The sequence below is a fragment of the Marasmius oreades genome, chromosome 1 (assembly GCF_018924745.1).
Source record: "Marasmius oreades isolate 03SP1 chromosome 1, whole genome shotgun sequence".
Taxonomy (NCBI): domain Eukaryota; kingdom Fungi; phylum Basidiomycota; class Agaricomycetes; order Agaricales; family Marasmiaceae; genus Marasmius; species Marasmius oreades.
Window position 1 is genome coordinate 383,370 of NC_057323.1, and position 26,387 is coordinate 409,756.

General features: G+C 46.1%; 10 protein-coding genes across 10 annotated transcripts; 7 read left to right on the top strand and 3 right to left on the bottom strand.

Annotated features, from left to right (window-relative positions):
• Window positions 1-989: 989 nt before the first annotated feature.
• E1B28_000087 (uncharacterized protein) lies at window positions 990-2,374 on the top strand (the record flags this gene model as incomplete). The annotated part of the gene is made up of 6 exons (XM_043145886.1): window positions 990-996; window positions 1,141-1,217; window positions 1,267-1,670; window positions 1,718-1,860; window positions 1,908-2,300; window positions 2,367-2,374. 6 exons carry the CDS (start codon window positions 990-992, stop codon window positions 2,372-2,374), a joined length of 1,032 nt encoding a protein of 343 aa, XP_043014585.1.
• Window positions 2,375-3,671: 1,297 nt separating this feature from the next.
• Window positions 3,672-4,202, top strand: E1B28_000088 (uncharacterized protein; the record flags this gene model as incomplete). Its single annotated transcript, XM_043145887.1, has 1 exon — window positions 3,672-4,202. The coding sequence occupies one exon, from the start codon at window positions 3,672-3,674 to the stop codon at window positions 4,200-4,202; it is 531 nt and encodes a 176-aa protein (XP_043014586.1).
• Window positions 4,203-5,577: 1,375 nt separating this feature from the next.
• E1B28_000089 (uncharacterized protein) lies at window positions 5,578-7,163 on the top strand (the record flags this gene model as incomplete). Its single annotated transcript, XM_043145888.1, has 7 exons — window positions 5,578-5,653; window positions 5,707-5,749; window positions 5,804-6,029; window positions 6,085-6,187; window positions 6,240-6,414; window positions 6,479-6,590; window positions 6,651-7,163. 7 exons carry the CDS (start codon window positions 5,578-5,580, stop codon window positions 7,161-7,163), a joined length of 1,248 nt encoding a protein of 415 aa, XP_043014587.1.
• A 760-nt stretch (window positions 7,164-7,923) lies between these two features.
• On the bottom strand, window positions 7,924-8,974 carry E1B28_000090 (uncharacterized protein; the record flags this gene model as incomplete). Its single annotated transcript, XM_043145889.1, has 2 exons — window positions 7,924-8,789; window positions 8,845-8,974. The coding sequence occupies 2 exons, from the start codon at window positions 8,972-8,974 to the stop codon at window positions 7,924-7,926; spliced, it is 996 nt and encodes a 331-aa protein (XP_043014588.1).
• Window positions 8,975-10,381: 1,407 nt separating this feature from the next.
• E1B28_000091 (uncharacterized protein) lies at window positions 10,382-13,326 on the bottom strand. The gene is made up of 11 exons (XM_043145890.1): window positions 13,262-13,326; window positions 12,842-13,212; window positions 12,593-12,784; window positions 12,451-12,527; window positions 12,308-12,399; window positions 12,130-12,248; window positions 11,975-12,063; window positions 11,817-11,923; window positions 11,045-11,763; window positions 10,800-10,987; window positions 10,382-10,742 (listed from the first exon to the last, which is right to left on the bottom strand). The coding sequence occupies exons 2-11, from the start codon at window positions 13,013-13,015 to the stop codon at window positions 10,634-10,636; spliced, it is 1,866 nt and encodes a 621-aa protein (XP_043014589.1). The 5' UTR covers window positions 13,016-13,212; window positions 13,262-13,326; the 3' UTR covers window positions 10,382-10,633.
• Window positions 13,327-13,432: 106 nt separating this feature from the next.
• On the top strand, window positions 13,433-15,086 carry E1B28_000092 (uncharacterized protein; the record flags this gene model as incomplete). The annotated part of the gene is made up of 2 exons (XM_043145891.1): window positions 13,433-14,253; window positions 14,331-15,086. The coding sequence occupies exons 1-2, from the start codon at window positions 13,495-13,497 to the stop codon at window positions 15,084-15,086; spliced, it is 1,515 nt and encodes a 504-aa protein (XP_043014590.1). The 5' UTR covers window positions 13,433-13,494.
• Window positions 15,077-16,603, bottom strand: E1B28_000093 (uncharacterized protein). Its single transcript, XM_043145892.1, has 6 exons — window positions 16,168-16,603; window positions 15,938-16,098; window positions 15,773-15,881; window positions 15,671-15,712; window positions 15,446-15,609; window positions 15,077-15,391 (listed from the first exon to the last, which is right to left on the bottom strand). Exons 1-6 carry the CDS (start codon window positions 16,492-16,494, stop codon window positions 15,187-15,189), a joined length of 1,008 nt encoding a protein of 335 aa, XP_043014591.1. The 5' UTR covers window positions 16,495-16,603; the 3' UTR covers window positions 15,077-15,186.
• A 3,047-nt stretch (window positions 16,604-19,650) lies between these two features.
• On the top strand, window positions 19,651-20,157 carry E1B28_000094 (uncharacterized protein; the record flags this gene model as incomplete). Its single annotated transcript, XM_043145893.1, has 1 exon — window positions 19,651-20,157. The coding sequence occupies one exon, from the start codon at window positions 19,651-19,653 to the stop codon at window positions 20,155-20,157; it is 507 nt and encodes a 168-aa protein (XP_043014592.1).
• A 3,201-nt stretch (window positions 20,158-23,358) lies between these two features.
• Window positions 23,359-23,742, top strand: E1B28_000095 (uncharacterized protein; the record flags this gene model as incomplete). The annotated part of the gene is made up of 2 exons (XM_043145894.1): window positions 23,359-23,436; window positions 23,497-23,742. 2 exons carry the CDS (start codon window positions 23,359-23,361, stop codon window positions 23,740-23,742), a joined length of 324 nt encoding a protein of 107 aa, XP_043014593.1.
• A 1,716-nt stretch (window positions 23,743-25,458) lies between these two features.
• E1B28_000096 (uncharacterized protein) lies at window positions 25,459-25,815 on the top strand (the record flags this gene model as incomplete). The annotated part of the gene is made up of 1 exon (XM_043145895.1): window positions 25,459-25,815. One exon carries the CDS (start codon window positions 25,459-25,461, stop codon window positions 25,813-25,815), a length of 357 nt encoding a protein of 118 aa, XP_043014594.1.
• Window positions 25,816-26,387: the final 572 nt, after the last annotated feature.

Here is a 26,387-nt window from a genome sequence, read left to right on the forward strand (position 1 = left end):
GAGTCAAACCTCCCCTCTGCTACGGTCAAGATACGGCTGGGGTCAACCAGTCAATTCATTGCCTTGTTTCGATGCTTTTTTCTATTGAAACTTCAACAAAGTGGGTCAGTGGTTTCTGGAGCTCATTGGGTGAGCTAAGTGAACATAAACCGAACAGTTGCGCTGCCCGACCGTCTGGAGAACGACTATCTTGTTTATGTCTATTTTTTCTTCTTTTTTCCGGCAGCGCCGTTGGGGAAAAGGCGCCTCGTAGGTCCTGTTAAAGTCAACCGTTCACACAACTATACCGCCGTTGCTATCATACTATCAACAAAGCGGTTCATCAAACGCTAAGTTGTTGAACATCTCTTTCTTCTCGACCATCGCCATCACTGTCACCACTGTTAAGGCTGATACCCACCACTAGAGCTTCTCATCGTTACGCACCTTTCCTCCCCTCCATGAACCCGGCAGGGCCAGCATATTCATCGCGAATAATGAATGTTTTTAACGGCGCACACGGGGTATCGATTCGAACTGCTACGTTCAATAACGTTCAAGGGAACCAAATAAACAATACCTATATCTTTGAGCAGCAGGAGAGGGAGGGTACGATTTATGACGAGGCACGTATTTACTATCACAAAAGCGAAAAGTGGTTCATTGACGAAAGCTCTGCAGTACCACAACGTTATTAGTGGGGATGTCTACAGGTTCAGTGATATTCATCATGAAGACTGGTTTCCGTTGATCCGTACTATGCGAGGGAGAGACGGAAAATATAAAACGCTTGAAAAAACGATTTGTCACGCCGAAGTAAGAGGTAGGCGGGAGTTCACGGTGGTGTGGTATCGGGGAAAGTATGCAAAATCGGTTTGTAAATTCTAATTCCCTGAAATCATTTCGCGTGACTCCAGAGCTAATCAGTACTCAGGTATGGGAACGAGATTTTCGACGATTTGTAGAAGCTGTGTAAGTTTGATATCGACTTGAGTGCGTGGTATCTGATCATGTCTGGTGCGATTTTTTTAGAGACACGAAGCACATCCAACTCTTTGGTCTGAATCGATCAAGCAGAGTGCCTTTCTTGATATTTCACGGCGGCATGTTCTCGTTGTTGTTTTCCGTTCTTTGTTGGTTAACTCTTGATCTGGATCATAGAACTCGTACCTCTTGCCCATATTGAAGGCAAGTTGAGTGGCAAATATTTAGTCCAAGCATACCTTCGTACGTTAGCGGTGAGTCTCGGGTGAAGCATTCGTGTACTTAATGACATATCATCCATAGGCGAATCTGAAATGTCTGGAATCTGAATTGTGGGTAGATCCAAAACAAGGAGCCTTGGTGCGTGGACTGCCTGGTCCGACCACATTGGACAAACTATTCCGCTTCTTTCTTCCATTTGGCGTCAAGACACCTTTGTCCAGTGTCGAATTTCTTCAAGATAATGCTGCTCTCTGGCGCTACCTCTCAAAACTGCCATTGGAAAAGGACCTCGATCAAGCCGTTATCCACGCGTTCAATTGGAGTGCTGATCGCCGTCTTCCAAATCCAACGAATGTTAAGCCTAATCGACCAGTTGTCGTTTCCGGCTTGACATATTCAAAAATTGCAATTGGTTTTACATACTGGGAGAGTCCTGTTGTAGGATGGCTGGAGCCCGAAGTAGTGATGAATGACGGAAGAACCAGGTGCGTCGATTGTAAACGTAAAATGTCAGTGACTACATCAATTATAGAGTTAAACTTGCAGAATATACATTCGGTACACATTTGCGGTTGGACTATAACTGGCATCACCCCCAAAACGAGTGGCTGTCGCAGGCGTCAAGTGTTTTTTATCAACTCGGGATCTCATTAGACGGCGATCTTTCGCATATTGGTAAGCCTTCTTTCTGACAACACCTATCCAAGGCTGACCCTCTTCAGAGCTCATCACACCACGCATTTCTTTGGAAGGACAACTGGAGAGGTCCGAAGTTCATCTCCAGCGACGCTGGGAGGTTCGGCCCATCTACCTCTTCATGCACCCTCTAGTACTCGACAGTGACCTCATCGATCATTACTGGTCTCTTGATGCAACTGGAGGAACGCGCATATCGGAGGAAACGTGCAATGAACTCGGCCTTCCCTTCAAGCTTAGGGTGGTATGTTGGACAGTCGAGCGATTCCCGTGGTACACCGAGACATACAAAGACATCGAGCGATGGCAAGTTGATAGAGGGTTTGACCCGAAGACGACAGACTTCGCTCGTTACCTTGGATACCCCGTCTTTGAAGTCGTACAACCAGATTCAAGCCGCTTTGAAGAACACAAAGAAGGTATGTTCCTTTCCGTATATCCAATCTCTTCTCCAATCTCTTCTCCCATTACTTCGGCCACTTTAGATGCTTAAGGCCTGTCACCGATCACTCGAAACATGCTCACCACCAAGTGGACCTTTCGTCGAAAGGAGTGTAATATTTATTCAATGATTGATTGCTAATGCCAAAAATGCAGTAAATTCACGGGAGGTATATTACGTCACGACCCATTCCGTCAAACTGCAACAGTCCCCTCATACCCCTCATTCTGTTTGACATCTGAACCTCATAAGCTCAAGCTCAATAAATCAATTCTCTTACCCCGAGGGCTTCAGCTTCAGAGCTTCGCCTACTCCCCAGCGACAGCGGCCGGCAGGAATACCGTTACCCAAATTGCCGGTCGGTTAAGTTACGTAAAGTGTGTTCAGTTTTCACCTTTAACGACAACCCTCGACTCGTCGTATATCAGTTTCTCATGCTAGGACAACGGTATTTATTGTGATTCGAGTGAATGAGGTGTCGTAGGACTTAAACTGGGTCGTGCTTATGGATTCCGTGTTAGCAGGTACGTTTTGTTTTCAGCTCGTGTCCTCGGGCTGTCTGATCTTGTACGGTACTGATGAAAAGAATCGGACACGACGATTTTAGATCGACTGTAAGTTCTCCAAGGAAAAATTCTCTGGCACGCATTCACAAGTGATCACATCGGTCGTTGTGTCTACCAAGTGTCTACGCTCTGTGGATAGTAATCCGGAGAGGAAGAGACCATAGCAAGGAGGTAAAGGAAAAAACAGAAGGAAAAAGAGGGATGCGTACAGTACGCGCTAACTTTATGTCCGGGGGGGCAGACTCGACGGAGCGGATGAAAGCATAACATCAGGGGGGAAAGGTGGGACTTCAAGGGATGTGGGAGAGTCGTTAGCAACACGCCAACCGTCAACGGCTACTTGCGGAAGCCTGCGTTTCGAGAGGAGGCATCACCTGGCACCAGTTTGTTCCATCACGGTAGGGGTCTCGTACGTTTGGAGCGCGCAAAAAGATGGGGCTTTATCGATGACGGTATGATTTCACTCTTGTGTGTTTCCTTAGCGGTCGTTTACCAGGCGTTTTGTTTTGCAGGCCCGGGTTCCAATAATATTCGATCTATCTATCTATCACACTTCTGTCGACTTCATCCGCAAATGCTATATCTCCGCCATCCTCGTTATGAAGATATCAGAAGCAGTGGATGCTTAACTTGATTCGATTGAACCGATCTTACAGGGGGTTCCCTGCAGAAGAAAATTTTCAGAAATACAACACCGTCGCGACTCGTGAGCGGGGGAATCGGAGACAAGTCTAGGAAGAGAAAGAGGCACACCGTTGGCATGATGGTAGCGTCCTCGGAGCATGGACCTCGAGTCGAGTGGCATTATTTTGTTCGCCCTCCAGCTCACCAGTTTAGCCGATGAGATGAAGAAGTCGGACGACTTCAGCTGTACTGCCGGCGCAGTGAATTTCAAAAAGGAATCTTGCACACTTTCCCCCCCAACCCCTCAATCTTCTTCAATACAGTCCCTCGCCGCGATCCTATCGACTTGGTACAGAACTCTTTGTCAATGCTCGTCCTTCGTTAAAGCGAAGGAACTCGACCTGCGCGAACCTGGTACGCCCCCCAGTATCGCCGCATATTGCCCTTCAGTTCATCCCTTTTTCGCCACCTTGTTGCTACTTCTCAATCATAATCTCACTTTTTTCGCCTTGGCTGTCATTTTCATCGTACGGGTATACTCAAGTCTAGGATCGAATTGGGCGCCCTCACACACGAAAATAGGACGACCGATGATAGTCCTACCGGTTGTTAACGAGACGTTGTTGCACGCCAAGATTGTCTGTCATCTGTGCCGGAGTCGATCCTTCCCGACTGCTGACCTCGAATGATATCTTCCATGCCTTTCATCCTTTTTTTAACCGCGGAAGCTGGGAGCCCAAGTCACACGCAAACATAGGACGACCGATGATTGGAATATACCGATGAAGGTACGTTCCTGTTACCGGTCGTTAACGAGACGTTTTTGTGCGTCAGGATTGCGTGCCATCTGTGCCGTAGTCGGTCCTTCCCGAATAATTTCGTTCCATGCTTTCCAAAGATGGTTCTCATCCTTTTTTTAAAGCCTAGACCACTATGCACTGGCAGATGCCAACATTCGCGTCGCATAATCCTCGCATCTTTCTCATTATTGCTGTGTAAAAGGGGGCAGAAGATGGACAGTGGACAAAGATTGAAAAACAGCCGAAGACATGATTTGGAATGGCTGAAAGGGAGGACGGAGCCGTCGTTGGTTATCGTCAATTCGTAGTTCGATGAGATCCCCTCCGCGCTCGATTCCCAACTCCCCAGGTCAACAAAGTTGCCTCCTCCAAAGCCGTCAATCTTGCCGAAGGTCCAAGTGTCGTGTTTGCCGCTACAAAAATCACCTGAGGGGTACTCATATTCGGGATGTTGAGAGCTGGGAAAGCGCGTACGAAAATAGGTCATGAGAGCATCATGAGGGTACGTACCCCTTGTCTTCTATACCGGACGTTCGCGAACAACAGCTTCGAGATGCGTGACCGCGCTCGAGTTTTTACCTATTTATACTCGATTTGTCCATGCCTTCCAACCGATCATGATACTATCTTTCCGCTATGCGAACACTTGTATCGCCCAAACCATCCGGCGGCGGAAGCGTGGTACCCTCCAAGTTCAAATCAATTGGGCCGGATATAGTACACAGTTCGGACAACGAGGTCGAGGTCTATTTCCGGTGGCCCCATTAAGCCCGACTAGTCACATTGATGTATGTTCAGACTCGGGTAACTTCCCGGGATATTCGGTTGTGAACTGGCAGGAAGATTGAAAGCGCCACTTACCGACGGTAAGTTGTCAACTTTACAAGTACACGCTACTCCGAGTATACTTATCCGGTTTCGTTAAGAAACGTCTAACTGCACCCGAGGACAACGAGACTTACGCGTGCTCTGACCTCATGATTACTCTGGAACGCTACTATCTCTGTTCACAACCACCGCCCACCCAGTACCGAGCGCGTTTCTGAAGTTTTGACTGGCAGTTCGGAGCTTCTTCAACACAAAAGGTAAAGTATACGTAACGTGATAATCATTTCCACAAAGATTGATGGCCCCATGCAGTTATAGATTTAGAACTCTAATAATCCGAGCTCCGCACCACCTCATTTCGCCTTATAACCTTGTTACAACTCCGGCCTTCCTTTTTCCTGCCCTCAGCGTCTCCCGCTCCTCCTCCGTCTACACCATGGAATCGACGCACGACATAGGCGATAATTTGCTCATCAAAACCGCAAGGATTGTCATCGAGGGCCCTTGCTATGGTACGTGCTACGTCCTGATCTAATCTTTGACAGAAAATGTCAAGTTTCTCCAGGTGCCTACCTCATCCTGATGTATTTCTTCCTCAAAATCTTCAGGTTAGCTTCAATCCATAAGCGCATCGACTCATTGACACTGAGCTTCGTTAAAAGTCGCCGTCGCCTCCGCTTGAAACGATCCATATTCCTCGCAGCAATAACCATCCTCCTCTTCCTATGCTCAACATGTTTCTTCGTCACCGACATTGCAGACCTGATCATCCGAATCCGAATTCTCTTACTCGACGACTTTGATCCTTCATTTGAAAGTCGGATGGCTAAAGCGGATGGAGTTACTGAGCCGTTGATGTGGACGGGAACAGTCATTTTCATTTTCGCTGTGGGTACACAGTCCCCTCCCATCCCTCGAGCCTACGCTAACGGCTCGCTGATAGTTGAGCATCGGAGACTCTATCCTTGTATGGAGAACGTGGGCGTTGTACCAGGATCAGTTAATATACGCAGCCTTGCCCATTCTTACACTCCTTGGATCCTTCAGTATGTGAGACTTTTTTTAAATTCCTCGGGTTGCTACTCAAAACTTCTCCAGCGAGCGCCTTGTTTGAACTCGGCTGCCTCATCGAAACACACTTTTCCACAGACGAAGTCGCTCCGAACGCTTCTTCAGTGGGTGCCGACCAATGTAAACAGGCCGATAAAGCAAGTTATACTTTGTCCTTTGTCACAAATATCGTCTGTACGGGCTTGATTGTTTGGAAGGCTTGGTAAGGCCCTTTGTACCCGTGTTTCAATGTCGGGATTTTAACTGACCCGCCCTTGAACGTTTAGGTGCCACAGAAGATACATGAACACAACTCTAGGACGACAGAGAAAACAGACACAGGTCGATAGGGTGTTATTACTGTTCTGCGAGAGCGGTGCGATCTATCTGGTACTTTATGTACGTCCTAATTCCTCCCCTATACCTACTCATTATCACAGCTACTCACTCCTGGAACAGATCCTCCAATCCATTCCAATCTACAACACCTCCCTCTCCCCAGGCGCCCTTGTCGCAATGAACATCGTCAACGCCGTCATTCAACAAGCCATGGGAATGTATCCAACCGCCATTGTCGTCATCTGCCAAATGCAAAAATCCCTCTGGGACTCATTCGAAGTGCCCAGTTCATCAGAGGCTACGACCAGTTTATTTGGGACTGGGTCTTTCGCTCCAACTACGATTGTTTTGGATATGGACCAGATGGGTGTTGGTAGGGTGAACCGAGGTAAGGGGAGGGGAAGAATGGAGTTTGCAGCACCACCACAGCTGCCGCCGCTTCAGTCTCAGGGTACGGTCAGTTCTGCTACGGGGGTCTCTGCTGTATGTTCGTGTTCCTGTGGTGGCTGTAAGAGCGAGGGGCGCGATCACGAAGGTTCGACTGACAATTTGGAAGGTCTTGGGGAGCGAAAGGTGCATCTGCAAAGGAAAGAGAAAAAGATTGGTGAGGTAGGGTTCTTCGATGTGGTTTGAATGAATGATCTTTTGCCATTTTTGCCATTTTTGGCTGTACTTACTTTTTAATTGAAATTAATCTGTTTGATTGCTTTCTTATGCCACACTACATGCCCTACAGTATGTTCAGACCTAGCCTCTCGAAGTTGGAGCGAGTCCGCACTGTCAATCAGGTATCAAAATTAAACAACATGTCATGTACGAATAAGCGGGTCACGACCATAACGGTGATATTGTATCAATTCAATCAATGCTATGGTGGAGTCGCATCTGCGGAGTAGAGGCTTCTCCATGATCGAAGGCGCTTATGTATCGAAAAGGTACATCCTACTGTACAGTTCTGTGTTACCACCTTTTGGAGCGGCTGGCTCTGCATTGACGTCAGGTATTGAAAAACACAGGTACCCGAATAAATGCTCGGATATTGGAGTGAGAGACTGTACTAGCCTTTTGTGTAAGTCGGAAAGCATCTGCGATTGTTGGAACGTTGGAGGTTCGGAATGACTCTCGACAGCTGAGTAGATGACTCGCCTGTGAAGGAGGCGACAGTTTCATGAACGCCTCGGACTCATAGAAATGGTTGAAATGCAGTGGGGAGCTCAAATCCTCACGGTCATGCAATCACTTCAACCGCCTTTCCCCCCCTCGCATTGCGACGAAACCAAATATTGATTATTGATCAAAGATGTCTACTATAAGTTACTTCGGTAAGTAGGAACCAACTGGTAGAGAACAGAAAACCGTAATTCATGGGCAAGTTGTGAATCTGCGCTGGCTTTCACGTAGGATACATCGTGATGACATTCCCCCCGTTATCGATGACCAAATCCATGCCATCAGAATTGAAGGGTGGACTGTTGAGTGACTTTTGCCCCTGTCCTGACAACCCCCAGTGCTTGAGTCGGTAAGTTGGTGCAGTGGCCGGTCCCCATGGCGCAGGGTCTTTCATCCCCTGCTCGAGAATCCACTGCAAGTCAGCGTCCGTCTTGCTTGAATCGAACACTCCCTTTGAGGGATCCCCCACCGTGCCATCGGGTCCGATGAAGTGGTCGTTACGAATATTAACGATGGCCTCTGGAGTCAACAGAGGTGCATTAGTAAAACCTTCGGGCAGAACGAGGTTGTATTTAGGCGCGGTGCCGACGTCGACAGTCTGGGTGCACGTCCCAACAACCCCTTCAGCCACACAACTTCCCCATTCCGTATTGAACAGATTAGGGGGTGCGACTTCGAAGACGACCTCGTACCCAACCTTCCAGTCCCCATCACATTCATCAAAACCTTGGGTACATTTATAATTTGTGTTCGTCGCAATGAGGTTTGCACACTCGAAGCATTCACCTGTGGCAATGGGGTGTTGCCTACCGTCCGGACTGACTGCAAAGAGGTTGAACGAGATTGACACCATCGGGATAGTACAGCTGGCTTCTCCGCCGCCCGTCCAGTCGATAGTATTTATATCCCAAGGGTATCTGGGGTAGAACTCGAATGCACCGGAGGCGGACGTAACGCTGAGCGTGCATTCAAAAGGCTCGCCAGCTTCGGAACTCTGCGCAGTGAGGTTGCCTTTGTTCAGACCGGCGTTCGGTGAGAAGGCAGCCTTTCCAGAGACATCATCGCCATTCAAACTAAGACCTGGGCTTGCTGAGGAGTCCCGCTGTCAGTAATCGTTGACTTAGCGGGACGTAGTCTAACGCACCAGCTCTCGTGACAACAAGACTTGGACTGCGCAAGTCGATCGCCTTTGAGGCTGCTAGCAAAGGCATTGTAACGGGGAGGAGCACGAAGGCGCTCATGAGAGAGAACACAGAGCATCGTGAGGCTATCATGGTTCGCAGGACCGTGTCGGACCTCCGAAGCGACTGAGAAACAGTGACTTGAAGTTCAACGATTGCAATCCAGTGGTCTTTTATACCATGAACTTCGATTTTAGGGGGTTGGTGAGAGTCCGTGGGGCTAGGACGCTCATGAATTCTCGGTATTTCTGCTGTTTTGACAGGTAGGTAGAGCACAGGTAGGCCAGATTCAAAACCTGTTAAATGTCAATCGCGCATATCGATGAATATATATGAGCTATCACCGGCGCATACTTGTAGGGCATCGAAGGGAGGTTTTTATATTTGATATTTTCGCCTGTCTTGTGCACTGGAGGATATAAGAGAAATTCGGAGGAAAAATAAATCAAGAAAACATCGACCGATATCTTCATGAACTTCAACATGCTTCGCGCCGTGAAAATTTAGCCGTACTGACTCAATTCATGTCGCATCCCCGCCGCCTGACAGATGGGTGGACCTGACTATTGATATCGCTGGAATTTGAATAAATTAACAAGTCACATTATCATACGGGAAACGGGCGGGCTTAACTGGACGTGATACATCACTTCAAGATTTGAATTAAAGCCGGCAGGACTCGTCATCTGAACCAGGGTAGTATGAGGATGTACTGGCACTGGTACCGGTGATAGCTTGATAGTCGAGTCATTGGAACATTCGAGAAACATTAACATTTCCAAAAAAGCTGTGTCCGCAGATTCGTGCAACATGAAATGAATGCTCACAAGTACGCCGACCCATCGTAACTGGAAAGCTTTGTAGCGATAAACTAAGCCATGGCTGAGTGGCCCCGCATATTTGCCCAACAACAATGTGCCACTGGTTGCTAGGAGGGATAGCGAATTCGAACTGGCGTCACTAAGTCAATTAACCTATCGTTAGCGATGTTGAGTAACAGTTGCGGACCTGCGAGGGAGGATTCTGTGAATCTTCAGTCGAGGAGCATGTTGAGGCTGGTAATCTTGCTGCACTCTAGAGAGGAAGGAAGGTATAGGGAAATACGTTAGTTGGAAGGGAGGTTGCGGGTTGCAGAGCGATAACTACCATATTTGGAAAGCCTTACAGCCAATGATCTCTTCCCGCGCTTACACTTCCTTACGCATCGATGGATGATCGATGAACGTTTGGACCGTAACGTTGAAAGCGAATATACATGGCACGGTGTGACATCGTCATGTAGACCCGCGGGGGACCACCAGTAGCGTATATGTACGATTCAGGACTTGAGAATGAAAGTTTGCGTTTATTCTTCATGTCGCTTTGGAGAGGGCATTTCATCGATTGTCGGAAGTGGATGTTGGACGAAATGTTGACCCCAACCTTCTCCCAAGGGCCACCTTTCGTCATTTCCGACCAATGACCATCGTTTTTACACCTTCAAATGTCACCAATAATGTGGAACAGAGCAAACAAAACTAGACAGGGCGAGTCCTCGTATACAACGACAGCGTTTCCTTATACAGCCGCGACATAAGTAAAAGGTACAGTACCAGAGGTTCCGAGTCGAACTGGGTTTCGAGGAATATGGGCTAAACGATAAACATGTATGCAATATTAGACCTTGACCAGAAATACGCAAGGTTCCGTGGGGCCAAGGATTATGCACCCCAAGGTCGAGAGTTTATGTTGATAAAATGACCCAAAAGGACTTTAACCCCCAGGCTTGCGCTCTCGGAGACGATACGTCGAAAAAACAGTGTCCAAACTCGCCAACGGCGAAAAATCCCAATGTTGCTCGCGCACGAACTCAATCTTATGCCTATAGAACAGTTACAGTCAGTCATCGTAAACTTTAAAAGATTCGGGATCCTCTGACGTCTCTTTCAAATGCCTTTTTACATTTTGCAACGAAGACCGGAACGAAGGGCATTCCTTGCACAGATAATACCGTTTCATGTTGTTCCGATCCGAAACCAAACATGCTTTCTTTTGTAAAATGTCTTCCTCCAAGATGAGGTCTTCAGTTAGAGCCTCGATGCCCTCCCAACCGCGTTGTACGCAGACCTAAAAAAGCATCAATAAGTATTGAAGTGACAAACTTAGAAGGGTAAGGTAGCTCACCTTGTTACCCCAGGCTGTAAAAACCTTTTCCCCGCGAAACGCATACTGTAAGAGAGGATTGAGAGCCATCATCGTAGACATCCGCGTTGAAGTAACATCGATCCCATAAACCGCTCCAATCTTCTTCGTAATCTCCACCGCTTCATAATCCACTTCAACCCGAGCTACGACTGAAGGGGCATCATGCCAGTGCCCATCCTTGTAATACCATTCCGGCGCCTCGAAATCGAAATCTCTGGACTTCGATCCGTTTCGCGTAGTCCAACAGTTGTGTAACAACACCGCTGGGTATCCGAAGATCCTCACCCCACCGTCTTCAATATCACGAGGGGTACAATGAGGGCAATTGAATAGGGAGGTTGAGAGATGGAGGTCGGCTTCGGTAGCGTCGGGTTGGTACTCGCGTAGAGCACCAAGTATCTTTTGGGTCTGCTTGCGATTCCATTCCTCGACTAAGGTGGATAACTGCTGTAATGCATCGTTGAAAATCGATGGGTCCGAGCCTCCGTCCAGCGGTAGACTTTCAATAACCGATTTAAAGGGCTCCCATAAGCCAATATCGTGATGCGATGGCGTTACAAACGTATAGGTCTGCTGGTCATCCCAGCTCCGAAGTAGATGTTGGAGGACACGGAAGCGGTCTTTCTTCAGCTTCAAGAGCACTTTATCGTGGAGCGAAGGTAGGAAGAATTCAATTTCAGGTTTGATTTTGGCCCAAACTAGTTCTCTACAAATCAGGATAGCGGGTTGGAGGAGACGAGAATGGACCCGCCAGCTTCCGTCAAAGGCTTTGTTTGGTTTACCAGCCTGTGGTTACGGAACTCGACATCCAAGGTAAGGACTGGGCTCCATCCAAGTTCTTGAACTCTTCGAGTGATTCTGGTCCTCCGGTTGATGAACGAGTCATAAGAATAGTGACGAACAACATACGCATTTATCCGATCCACTCTAGCCTCCTTTAGCCCCAGTTTGCGCTTTCCTTGCTGAGCCGACAACCACGTTTTGCAATCACCTACCCGCTGGAAGCAGAATTACCGAAAGTTCAGAATGAAGGATGAGCATGTATGTGATACGTGACGGCCCACCTCCTGCACACGCTCAGACATCTCGACCTTCTGGGAAAGCCAGGTTTCGGCATCCTCACTAGATAGCGAAAGATATTCATCGACAAATTGCTTGCTGAGATCTTTAAGGTAATACGTGGCTGCCGAGTATACATTGAGTCTCCCTAGAGAGTACTGCGACCAGGGGTAAACTTAGTACCTTTCGAAGAGCTGTCGTAGTATTGAGGTAATGTGTTGAGCAGAGCCGGCGGGAGTTGTTCACCGTTTGAAATGAAGGCTAGGGGTGCAAACCTAGGACAAACAGTTGAGATGAACGACTGTCCGAGAGAAACAGTGACGTACTCTTTCGATAAACAGTCTTTGCAAACGCGAACAAGTGCTGACCATTTGACATGGCCTCGAGCGACATTTCCGCAGAACTGAATAGGTATGAAAAGTCAGCAGAGTCATTCGAAACGGAAGAGAACTGAGCGCAAAAACTTACATGACAATTAGGGTCGAAGAGTAAACTGACAAAAGCTGGTTCGCTCATTGTCGGAAAGGGATCTGGCAAGCCAGCGTTGGCACGAGCGGTTGTCCAAACGGTAGTAGCTGAATGATTCAAGATAATCTGCCGAAGTTGTTTGCATGTCCTCGAAATTATCACCAGATCGTAAGGTTCAAGGTGGCTAAAAATCTGGAATGATAGAGTTTAGTCACTGAGCTTAACGCCTATATCGCTCTGCTAACGCACCTGGTAAAGAAGGTTTAACGGCATTTCCTGGAGATAGTGTTGAGCGTCCGACTCCTTGCTTTGTGTTACTTTTCTTCCACGTTTAACCGATGCCCGCGCCCGCTTTCTGTCGTTACCATCGTCATCTGCATCGGCCGGTGGGGGTTTGGCCTGTTTCTTGCGCTTGCCTGACATTACGGTTTACCCAGAAGGGATCAGGTCGTATTGCATGCAATCTAAGTGGCGGTGAGAGTCGAAGAGAAAGTGGCGGGAGCCTGTACTGTCAATGGCCGAAAAGTTCGATGGAGGTACCTGGGGATGAGGGCGGAGCAAACAACGTCAATGTCATGGTTGGACGCCACATTCCGGATTCCCTCTCAGGTGATTAAGGACTAGAAAAAGAGGGTAGCAGCAGACATAAAATCAACCTAGAGTACCGACATTATCCAATCTGTCTGAAGTTGTGCGTCAACATAGCGACGACGTGGCTGAGAGGCAAGAGAGGCAAGAGGGCGTCGGAAGTGTCGGCCAGGTCCAGGGACCGGACCGAACCTCTCAGCACGTGGTACTCCTGACTCTAGATCAACCGACGACGAGAATTCCAAACTAAAGTTCTTCTTCACCGCCATTCTCTCGCATTCAGTATCCCGTCGCCATCCCTTACTTACTCTCCGATGCGCGAGCTTCCTCCCGAAGTCTTATCTCTCATATTCACTCTTGTAGTAGAGAGAAATTGTTTTGGCCGGCCCGAGCTTTGCGATTCTCAGCAGATAGGAGCGTCTTTCTTGTTCCAAATATGTTCGCGGTGGAGAGCTGTCGCTCTGGATACGCCCGAGATCTGGGCGCACACCTGTATTATACACGACTTCGAATTTCCCTTGGCCCATGTCACGACAGAAGTAGAGCTAGAACGGCTGAAGCTCTGCATCCGGCGTGCCAAATCCTTTCCTGCTTATGTGGAGATCATTTTAAAGGACACAGGCGTCACATTCGAGGGAACGTACCTAACAGGGGGACACATTATCTTATTACGGGAACTTATGAATGGGCTGAATTGGGAGAGCCTAATAATTCGTATGAAGAGAGTTCAACCTGATGTTTGCGGGTTTGTCATCGGTATGATAGAGGACAGTATCTCAGAGTCTCTTCGACGACTCGAGCTTCGTTTTGACTACATTCAGGGCATACAATCGATGGAATCATTCTTGCAAACATGGGCAGGAGCAGCGACATTCCCGAACCTTCGAACTCTTCGCCTTCAAGATACCCCTTGGTTCCCTTATCCACAGTCTTTCGGAACGATTAATGACTCCATCTTTCCGTATTCACAACTTACCGACATCCATCTTGAGCTTATACGCAGTCCTGAGGAGATGCTGGAGGTTCTACGACTTTGCGGTCGGCGTGTACGCTCCGTAAACATCGACTCGAGTGTCATTTCCCTCGGTAATCCCGTCCTTCAACCTGTTTCTCTCCCCTTTCTTCATTCTTTCGTAATCAACTCGAGTAGCGTCACGCTTTGGAACTCATCAGTGCGCTAACCACACCATCCTTGAGAGACCTATCTCTATCCTGCCGTCTTTGTGGAGTTGGCGAATGTTTTATGGCGACACATTCGTCCTTGTCTTCACTTCTTCGAGCGTTGACTGATTTCCTGGAACGGTCTGGGGTGTCAACGACTTTACGAAAACTGCACCTTGCTATCCAGGGTGTCGATTCATCGTTTCTGGGAGCATTGATGGGGGTCTTGGAAGTCGCAACCGGATTGGAGGAGCTTTTGGTGAACGTTTCAGAGCACGGCAAATACAATGACGGCCAGCGTTATTTTCAGCTTCGTGCGGTTGATTTTCTGAAAGCCCTAGCGAGCGACGATGATATACTTCTTCCGAAATTGAAACACCTTCACATTCATCATATTGATCACTTCGATTCGGGAAGCCCGGACCAGCCTCAGGACCGCGCGTGGGTGAATGAGTTAGAGAAGATGGTGGAATTGCGGAGTCGCCATGAACTCCAATCGGTCATTCTGGAAGTTGAAAGGGTTAGTGACGATGACAAGTCGGATATGGGTTTGAACTTGGAGCGGTTGAAGCAGCTGGAAAAGGAACGTGGATTGGTGATGCGGATTGTGAAGACTTGTGGGGGCAAAATCTATCATGAAATCCTAGGTCATGGGCGTGCACAATCGACTTTGGACCACCACCGTTTATGGCTGCGAACCCCAGCGGCGATTAGGGAGATCGTTGACGAAGACTGGATGGAATGATGGCAGGTTGCCTCGTAAATAATTGAACGGAAAAAGCTATTCTGGTAGTCCTTCAAAATTAAGCCAATAATATATGTATCAGTAGTTCAATCACATTTGCTCAATGCCTCCCCGTGAACAGACTGACAAGTGAAACCTTATTCCACCCGGGCTGACTCGAAACCTTCCCCTTCCCAACAGCAATGCTCCACTCCTCAAACGTCGTCAACTTTGGACAAACCTTCTTTGTCAACTCCAACTGTGAATCAAACTCCGGCACACTGCCGTCAGCTACAGCTGCAGAAGTCCTCTCAAAGAACTCGATCCTAGATGCGATAGTAAGCAAGTGGTAAGGTAACACAGAAAAATCGAGGACGAACATTTCCTTCAGATGCTTGTTCATACCCAAAATTCCTTTCGCAACGATACTCGGGACGGATGAGATGTTTTTGCCAGTCGCTTTCTTGTAGATTTCCGCTTGTTTGGGACATGTAAGATCGTCCCCTCGAAGAACTAGGACTTGGGATTTGAAAGGTTCCGGGTTCTAAGCAAGATTTCTTGACGTTAAAGGAAAGTAGCTACTCAAGAACGGCGTCGATACTGACTTGAATTACCCCAGCTGCCACTTTCCCAATATCTTTAACGGCCTGTTATGAATATGGATGTAACGACGTATGGATGGCAAATTGGCAATCGGATAGACGAACGATGAGGTGTAAAGTCGTAGTCGGCTTCAAGCCTACGGAGAATATGGACCATGCGAGACCACCCATCTGACCTTCGAAGTTCTCCATGAAGCGGGTTGGACGTAATATCCTAAGCAACCAATTCAGAAAAGGTACATGGAATAGGAAGACGAGACAACAACGAACGTCCACGGAAGGCCCAACTCCTTAATCCGTCTCTCTGTCCTGACTTTCGCGATATGTGAGGATCCAGGTTCAGCTTTGTCGTCAAAGATTTCACCAGCACGTTCGAACGAAGAGTAAATAAAGCAGGAGACTTTATATTCGTGGGCTACTTCTGCAATGATCTGAGTTATAGATCGTATTAATTCGTCAACGCGTGCATCCTCAAGTAGTAACAGCGGAACATCATATACCTTTCCTTGCCGTTCCTCGCCAGCTGAATCGTTCCCAAGACCTGGATAAGCGACGACAGCGAATACACCCCATATACCCTGCCCATCCCTTCCTTTCCCTTTCCAGCTTTCGAATACACCTCGGATTGAATCATGAGAGTTCAAGTCACCCTCAACGATAGTGACTCGTTCAAACTCGGAGGCAAGAGATGTAGAATGAGGTGTAGAAGCGTTTCGTGTGAGAGCTATGACATGGAAATCTTTGCTGGATCGTTGAAGGGTAGATATGGTAGCTCGACCTTGTTTTCCTGTTGCCCCAGTAATCAGAACGAGTTTTGACTCATCCATGCTTGAAATTTTCTGCAGAGGAATTGGAGGTAGAGGTGAGGTGGTCAAAGTGACTCGCAAGGGATTTTCGTTCCCACAGAGACGGAAGAAGTTACTGGGGCAACTGATGGATAGGAATCCCCATTCAGTGATATAAATTGCATAGCCGAGAAACCCAGCACTGTCAGGGCCGCGGAAATAGACAACGGATCAGATGCGAAGCGTAAATGAAACGCCATTTTTCAATTTTGATAGGATAACAGGATTATTGGCAGCCAGCGTCTTGAACCAGGACCCCGGAAAATGGGTGGGAGGGTCGGTTCCAAAATGGGCCCATTTTCGGGGTTTATAGGTGGAAAGAAATATTGCCTTTTATGGTAATTGATAGGTGGAAACTGTCACCAGCCTCCGAAATCTGGCCGCGAGTAGGTGGATGGATGAACTAACATCTAGAAAATCGGAAAAAATTTAATTATGCTTTAACAACCCTTGTAGCTACTTTACAATGTATGTAACACGTCATTTCATTCAACCCTTGCATCATAGTCCCAGATTGTCGGATGGTAGATCATCAGAGGTGGGCGATAGCTGCAAGTGTCGTTTCAAGCTCTTGGACAACGACAGTCGGAACTTCCTTGTATATTCTTACTTGACCAATCCAAGACCTGAGGGATTCATGATTTATAGCGGGTTTGAGACAATGAGCAGGAAGGGGAAGAAAAAAATGAACACTATATTCATAATGAGCAGATGTACTTCTTACATTGTCACCCCCTTCCTACCAAACGGTTTCCCTTCCCTAACCCGCCATATCCCACTATTATAGACCTGAAAAAGAAACAATGAGCAGAAGAGGCTTGACGTACCAAAAGGGCTGAGAACTACAATGGGTGGTCACTGGTGGAGGTTCAGAGTAAAGGGTATGCAATGTGGGGCTGTAGGTGGACTGCATTTGACCCTTGCTGGACAAGGGCTGAGTAGGTGGATTGTTGAACAGGCCTCCATTATGTCATCATGGCCGATAGGTGGACTCTGAGTGGTGGGAGAACCAACTGTCCTTCCTAAAATGGTCGCCGGTAGGTGGATTGGGAACTAACTCTCCCACCCATAATCCAGGGTCCTCTTGAACCCCTCGTTGACATTGTGCATGGAAGAAATTTTCAGTTTCTTGACCCGGGTTGAAAACTGGGTTGTCTTTCAACATCATCTCAATGAGTCCCAGGATGTTCTACAGCAGGGGAAAGCACAGGTGTGCCATTACTAGTAAAAGGAGAAGAGCCCGAACAAGTCTCATCTTGTCCCAATCAACTCCTCGAATATCCCATTTCTACTGGTCCAAACCGTACTCTCTAAAATGAAGCATAGTTGGCAACATGAAACACCCTTTTTTTCTTTGACTCCAGAGTGAGACGGGTGCACTACAAATTTTGCGCCTGGAAAACAGAACATAAAACAGATTTGTAGAAAGGCGACGCGACACGGGCCCATAGAGCAAAAGAGAAGACTGAAAGGATTGAAGCAGGAAGAGCTGAGAGCTACCCCAGGGCCCACGGCCTCAACAGAAAGCTGACCCAAAGGTATGTGTAAGTTTGCTGCTTCTGAAGCCATGCTCTGCCGCAGATTCAGTGTAATCATCTGTTTATTCGAAGCAACTCCAGGTCTCCCAAAATTCTGAGTGTTACTATTAATCCGACATGAACTGCCTCAGAGACAGAGATGGCGATGTCACATGTCTCACAGATCCCAAGTAGAAGGCCAGAAAGACCTATGTCTATAACATGGTGGTCAGAAGATGGGAAATGGTTAGCAAAGAGACCTGGTCGATGCTTAAGAGAAACAGTATAAGGGTACATCGAGCATGGGAATAGTCACCAAATTTGGAAATTATTATCTCATATCTCCTTCTCATTCCACAGCTGTAAACATCTGTCTCTATAAAATTCTGGGCACATGTGGGGGAAAATCTTGAAGGCCAATGTCCGTGGGATATACTTAGAGTCATGAGAATACTTGTGACCCGTCTCTGTCAATTCATCTCAGGGTTCGATTTTAGTGCCTTTCGCCACTTCAATGCAATCAACATTGTTTGAGCTTGGTCCTCTTCCATCTAAAGTTCTTCTGACCCCTCTGGGGTGTCATATGTAAACCTAGGAACAATACAGAGAAGTGTCCATGTACCCTGCACAAGGATGACACACTTTTCTGGAGTGGTAGACCTACGGGTCTCAATATTTGTTTTATTTCAACATCGTAACTATGTTTTACAAGTAGGAACTCGAAATCAAGACGGGAGATGCTGCCATGGAAAATGACAGGACTATCCTGATTCATTATTGTAAAGTTTATAGGCCCACTTTGAAGTAAGTTTATTTCACAGTATTTCTCCCAGTTCATCGGCACTGGAGTTTGATTAATGTGCTATGTTCCTTTTACTTGTTTGTTCGAAGCCTCCTTTCTTATTGATTCCCGAATGCTCTACATCAGCCTTGGAAAACATTTTGTACTACCACAAACCTAGATCCTTGGCTATAGTCTCCTTTTTTGTGATCTTTAAGTTCAGCAGTGTTCCGTTTCCGAACATCGCATGTTGTAGATTGCTAATGCAGATGGAGTGGCAAGCAATGTTTGAAATGTCAAACATAGCTCTCTGGTATCGATGGTATGTAAAATTGAATTTTTTTTGCTTGACAATACACATCCTGATAAATGAAAGTAACATTGATCCACAGGGATCTGAATAACTACAATATATAGACAACGATAGTTTGCAAAACGAGAGGGAGAGGGAGAGGAAGAGCTAAGGACTGCACCCTCCAGTTAAAGCCCTAGTCAGTATTTACTTAGTCTCCCCTAGACAGTACTACACTGTCACGACCTCTCTGAGTGAATTCAATGTCGGTTGTGATATGTAGTCTGCCAGTATTGTCAGGGGTCTAACAGCTGGCCAAAAGTTTGACGTCATTAATGCCACGTGCATTGACAATCAGAGTTATACGTCCAGCACGCACATACTCTCACTGCAACTACGACATGTTCTAACCATCTGTCTTCATGATACTGCATTTTTTTCAATAGAAATTTATTCTTATACCTCTCAAACCCATAATGGATCACTTTTACCTTTCGACACCCATACAAAGCTCTTAAAATCCTATGGAGGATCTGACAACAAACTGAATGCCTCCTCCACGTTCTACTCCTTCGAACACTCAACGAAAGTCTCAATTTGAAGCCTTGAAAGAACAAAGGAGGACTCAAGGAAGACCTCCCCAAAATCTCTCACCACCACCTTCAACTTTTTCTGCCTCAAGCTTACAATCACCCACTGTTCTTTTACAGTTGTCATTCACTTTACCAAGCCCAATTACACTGACAACCTCCATTTCAACACCTTCCATTGCCTCTTTCCAACAAACCAATTTCTTTTATGCAGCTACCTCCCAGGAGCATCCCAGTTACCAGAACTCTTGTGAATATTGGCCCCAGTTTATTAAGAAATCAGAGTTGACAGAGACAGAGAAGATGGAACATATTATGAATGTTATTTTTGATGAGCTGGAATTCAAATCACTCAGGGCCTTCCTGCTTGCTCTCATCCCACCCATTCCTGCTCAAAATTCCATCAAATATGGCAATCGTCACAAGAGGAAGCTGAAAGCCTTTCTGCAAGGGACCAGGCCATAGACGTTGTTACAGCAATTTATACGCACCATTATTCCTCTCCAATGTACAGGTCCAAGCAATCCCATGAGCGAAAACTAGCTTTCTCTGCTAGTGAGTTGCCTTCAAATATCTGTTATGCCCGAAGCATTATCTCAAGCTGGGCAACTCAGCTTGTCAGAGATCGAGTTCATAAGGGGATCAGATTGCTCACAGTTGACGACAACAAAAATCCTAGCCCGTCTTTTCACTCTCGCTTGGCAGCTTCTGCAAACTCTAGAAGCAAGGAAAAAGGCATTTTTACAGTCACTCGTGAAGACATGCTGGCATTCAAGGTCTCGGATAGGATCAGCCTGTTCAAGGAATGATCTCCACTATCATGGTATCTGACAGAATGTAGGGCTGGTCCGAAGAAGAATGGAGTTATAGTCTTGCATAAACAACAACCTCATCCAATGGTATGTTTCCATATCTTATTCTCGTTACGGTTGTCTGAGAATTTTATATCAGGCTCAATTCACTGCTATTAGTTCATTTGCTCTTGCATGTAACAGATTTGCAACAGGTTATCTGGCTGTTTATGATGGAGTATGGCACATTGCCTGTAAGTCGCACATTGATGTCAAGAGGCTCTATTGTCGTATGTCAGCAAGTATACACGACTTGACTGCTCATACTGCACTGGATACCCTGGCTGATGACACACTCCAGCAACTACGCATTGAGGTTGAAACAGCAAACCGGGAAGGAAGGGTTGTGTGCCGCTGGGTCCTTGATAATACTCAGCGATATGCAGTTGTTCATGAAGGGGGGATCTCTCAGGAAAATCAGTTGATATCTGGAATGGTAATGTGACTTTTGACATCTACGCTACATTATGTCCATTTCAGCACATATACTAAGTGCTTTGGAACAATATAGACATCGTATGAGAACTAGAGTGAGCCCGAGCTGCTAGTTAAAGCTTATGGCCGCTAGAAGAGTACACTAGTACAGCTGAGAAATAGCTAGAGAGCATCCCGTAGAGCTAGCCTGAAAACTGTAAGACACTACGCGAGTGGTCACTATTCAGAAAGACCACTCTCTATACTCTATTATGCACAAAGCGATTAAGGGATATCAGGTTGAGGCTTATGCTTCAGTACTGGACTCGTAGCTAAGAGGGAGGAAGTCTTAAACAGACGCCTAAAGAGAGAGAGCGAACACTCTCGAACAAAGACGGACTTAGAGAAAGGCGCGCCAAAGTGTTGAGCGCTAGCGGTTCATACGGACCAAGCGGATGCTACGGAAAGAAGTAAAACACATGCCCAGGACCAAGGACAAGGTGAAGTCAAGTGCAAGCGATCAGAGAGGTGTCCGAACATGTGCAAGCATCAGAGAGAGACTGTCTTTGGACAGGTCGGAGAGAGCTAGTGCTCTCGGATAGGATTGAGGATCGGATTCCATGCGCCGAACCATACAAGTTCTTGCTAAGAGACTAACTGATGAATAGAGACCAGTGACGTTAAGAACTAGACTCTTCCAGACCGTGTGCAGATGCCTGACGGAAAGAGCTAGCGAAGTTAGAGGCATATGCTAGCGGTATTAGCAAGCAAGAATGCAGCTAGATAACATCGCCTGCAAGAACCCAGCATGGGCAGCCAAGCCCGAAGACGATTTGTAAGCTAGTGTAGAAATTGTATATATACCGGGCCTGTATCTGTAGTTAAGGCAAGCAAGTACTGCCAGTGTGTAGGAAAGTTTCAGAGCAACTGCCCACGTGTAGCCTCCAAATAGAGATTAGATTTGCCCTGTTAAATCAGTGATTGGATAAGAGATTGGATAAGAGCGAGCAATTCAGAGAACAGTTCAGAGACCTTCAGAGTTATTCAGAGAACAGGCTTTGTATTGAGTTTCATAGTCCACAGAGGACCCCTAGCTTTCCACTCTCCCTTCTAAGTCCACGGGACACAAAGCAACCCTACTACAAAAACCCCTAGCTGTTCAAGTGCATAGCACAGATAGCTGTAACTAAGAGCTAGCTTTCCCTAGTCTTTAGTATTACCCTTTTTGAGATAAGAAGCATACCCTTTGACAAGCATTTCCACCCTTGCAATTCTTCTGGGGTGTTGAGTGGTGATAGACTCTTCACAACTGGGATAGCTATATTGTTGAGGATTGATTGATTTGTCAGTGCTACACATAGCACTGATAGGTTGGTTTGTTCTTGAGGATAGAGGTAGATATATCATTCCCAGCACCCATTACCGGTCCTCAAATGGGTTCTCAATCCATAGGATGTGCGAGGGTAGGAAGACTCGCGTCCAGCCACTCAGTACAAACACAGAGAAGGAAATTGAGACATCAGGGATGATTCAGTGTCTCAATGACTTCTACCAGCAGTCAGGTTCAAGACCAGAGTGTGCATCAAAGCTCATATCATAGGTCTCTGGAGACAGTGGTTCTGTACTAGCAATGGACTGGGCAAAAAAGTACCTTGCAACAATGGTTGATCCGTCTAGACCCTCCACCACTGACTACAAAACCCTCCATAATCTATTGCCAACAATGGAAATATGGCATATGCAAGCAACAAGCCAGAATACCATCACTGAAAATCACTATGGACCAGCAGCCACTTCGGACCCCTCGGCTTTGTCCTGAAGTGCAAGTGCAGCACAGTTCAAGCACTCTACAAGCTTCAAAGACTCTTCAAACTTCTACCACCTCTCGCGTTCCATGGGGACTTTCTGGGATGCCATGACTATCGACTGTTGGAGGCAAGTTCTCCGAGTCTGTTTCTAAGGCAAGAAGGTTACTGAAATACACTAGGATTCTTCTAGGACTAGATACATATCATGAAATTATCCTGTACTTCAAACAGCTACAGGAACACAATTCGCTTCCTTCCTTTGATAACCTTTTTAAAATTGCTCATGTATTAATCAATCATTACACATCACTGGAGGCATATGAACAGGCACTATCACGCACAGCCAACAAATCAGCATCACAGAGCGACAGGTTCCCTGTTTCAACTCACTGCCGTACCTCTGGTTTGTCAACAATCTTATCTGAGCCACCTCTAGACATGACTACGGACAGAGAAACCAACATATCGGAGCCCACTGAGTGTGTGAGCGGGACGGAGATAGATTCAGGGCCACAAAAAAGCATTTGGAGGTTTTCAGGGAAGCAGCAGAATTTGATGGTGACCGAGTGCTAGCAAATGCAGTGTTGTTCAAGATGGAATATTCATGGTGGATTGAAGCAGCATATACAGTGTCTGAGGGTGATATCAGGAGGGCATTCGAGGTTATGAAGGTAGTTTCCTCTCTCTCTCTCTTGCAATTCTCTCCAATGCTAATCATTCACCAGATCTAGATGTTCATGTTTGCAGGCTCAAACAACAATAACTATTGGGATCTACTGCTCGAGATGTGGTGTTTATTTGAATATGAATCAAGCCAGGAGCTTAAGGATGCGATATGGAATAATTGGTTAGTAAACCTCACCAGTGAACTCGGGAAATGGATACCTGTGAACCTCATGCAGGAGCATTATAATTGGTGGCTTGAAGAGCATGTTGAGAAGAGTGGGATGTTGTTTGATGATCCGTTCTTGTGCTGAACGATATCACCTAATGTTGACTTTTTTCTTATTCTAAAGAAGGAGTTCGAGCTCACGTTTGACCTCCATAAACATTCACACTCCCACACATCTCCTCACTTGTGAGACGAGTTCAAAGCCCTGCTCAAGCTCTATGGCGATATCACGGATAAACTCTACTAATACCTAAATAAACACATTTTTAACATTTTTATATATAATATAATCAAAATGGGAACATAATATGAGGATTAGAGCAAGCCCAAGCTGCTAGTCAAAGCATGGGTCTATTTGCGGGTTATCTGAAGTATGAAAAGTACGAATTACCTTATAGACGAGAGTCTTCGACGTTCCGAAACATGTAGGAACTGATGAAGCAGCCTTTTAAAAACCTTCGTTCATTTGCATAGGCCTTGTCTCACTTGCAAATACTTGTAGCAAACATGGGGACACTTGATTTTACTATCAATTTATTGATTTCTTCGATATTGGTTGAAAAGACGGAAACAACTCTTAGAAGTACATCTGGAAGTAACAATCGGACGGATGTAACTATCTAAAGTCCACTTTGGACTTAAGGAACGGAAATAATGCTGGTGGCTGTAACTTACAGCTGGAAACAAGAAAAGGGGCAGATGTCGTCGATGTCCAGTCAGAAAGGATATTCTACCAGGAAAGAACCATAGAAATGATCCCTGGAATGTAGATCGGACAGTTTTGGACTATTCCAGATCAGATAGAACAAGAGAGAACAAGGGAGCACATGGGGACTCGCCTTGGAAACAAAAAGGGGTCAGGATGTATCCACATGCAAATGTCAAAGATATCTGACTCGGAACAGGAATAAAGAAAATATGAGAAAAAGAAATAAGAAATACTATATTCTGGACAGTTTTATATCTAATTGACATGTACTATACCTGATTAAGGGTACTTTGGTATCTCTGAAAGGGATTTCTCTATATTTTCGACTTTTTAACATATCTTCGACTTTTGATTATTATTTATTCGAAAAAGCATATATAAGGAAGGGTGGTAGCAACAGTATTTTCCCCAGTAACCTATGACAGAAGCCTAAGTGCTTTCACTAGGGGACTCTGGCTCATACTTTGCCCCACTTCTTCGAAGTTGGTGTTTGTATTTGGAAAAGATTAGATTTGAACTTTGAATTTGATTTGAATTTGTTGCCACTTTGGTACTTGGGAAACTTTGAACTTGTAGAGTCGCTTTGACTTGAATTTGAATTGAATTTGATAGTTCTATTTGAACTTGGAAAGATTGGAACACCTCCTTGAAGTAGTGAACTTCGTAGAAAGCCTTTGTCATTTTGACTTGTGAACACAGAATTGAAATTTGTTTGAACCATATAAAGCCCCACCTTTGAAGTCCTATCTTAGAGTTCTCAGTGAACCTTGCTGAGAGCGTCCATTGATACCGACCTCCACAAATCAACTACGCTAATTGCTAGTGTTGGGTTTGGTTTCGCACACTTCGTGCTTGGAGTGTGTTTTGCTGCACCTAGTAGTAGTTTTTAGTGCCGTTAGCGAGGAACATCTTCATTATTTTGTTCAAGGCCAGTCACTTGGACATGTAGCTATGAAACTTTTCAGTCGTGGTTTCGAAAAATTTGACAATGGTATACTTGACAAATTATTGAACAAACACAGTTTTCGGGTGGAGGTTTCACAGATGATGAATGAAATACGAGTCCACGCTAAAAACCCCTCAGCTACTCCAATGACATCTCTATCAACTCTAACGCCGTCATGCTCCCCAACCCTATCATCCTCTGAAATTGATAGTAGTGACATGTCTGACAAGGACGATGGGGATAAATTGTCAATTGTGGGAATTGACGACGAAGAAGTAACTGTCGGTGATGAAGATCACTCCCACCTCAGAGTAGGCCTTGAAACGATGCCGTTAATTGACCAAGAGATGGGACAACTGGTGAATGACTGGATGGATGATGAAGAATTGGAATGTGAGCTATTGAACTTTGATGCAGGGGAGGACAAGGAAGTACTAGTAAGCTTGAATGACGACAAGTCTGAGGACAGTGGGTTAGACAATGAATCTGACAAAATAGTGTAACGTACTATAATACACCATCAGGCTGATGCCTTGACCTCCTTGAGCGAGTGTTAGTTCGGTAAATGGGTCCATAGTCTGCTGCTGCTTCAACCGCACTTATAGCTTTTCGTTTTGCTTTTGGTACATTTGGCAGCATGTCAGTGAGAGGCCACTTACGAGGAACAGGCTGAGACTGGGTAGGAGAGACTGGTGGCAATGGGGAAAGATCCTTGGAGATATCCTGGTCTTCAGAGTCACCCTTGCTACTCATTCGTTCATTTTCTGAATTGCTGGACAGCATCGTTGACCTTGGCTTTGGTTTACGAGAGGAAATTATTGCTGAACACAGGGAGGAAAGCACGTTGTACAGCTTTTGGCCTTGAGCTTTGTGAAAAATCCACTTAGCAGAGAGTAAAAGTGGTTCCAGGCTTGAGAATGATTTGATTGTCGAGATTTCAGAGATAAGAACCTTAACAAGGGATTTGGGTAGATAGGCACTGCGGGGAAGATAATGATGAGAGAGCTTGGAATGCTCTTCTAGCCACAGCTTGCCTTCATAGAACATGAGCGCATCTGTTATGATAGTAATCTGC

Coding starts and splice junctions, on each gene's coding strand:
- E1B28_000093 (XM_043145892.1), bottom strand. CDS start 16,494: ATGGATGAGTCAAAACTCGTTCTGATTACTGGGGCAACAGGAAAACAA. Junction 15,882..15,937: donor GAGTTGGGCCTTCCGTGGAC/GTTCGTTGTTGT, acceptor TTGGTTGCTTAG/GATATTACGTCCAACCCGCT. Junction 15,392..15,445: donor AACAAGCATCTGAAGGAAAT/GTTCGTCCTCGA, acceptor TATCGCATCTAG/GATCGAGTTCTTTGAGAGGA.
- E1B28_000091 (XM_043145890.1), bottom strand. CDS start 13,015: ATGTCAGGCAAGCGCAAGAAACAGGCCAAACCCCCACCGGCCGATGCA. Junction 12,249..12,307: donor CTACGACAGCTCTTCGAAAG/GTACTAAGTTTA, acceptor TATACTCGGCAG/CCACGTATTACCTTAAAGAT. Junction 11,924..11,974: donor AGAGTGGATCGGATAAATGC/GTATGTTGTTCG, acceptor CCGGAGGACCAG/AATCACTCGAAGAGTTCAAG.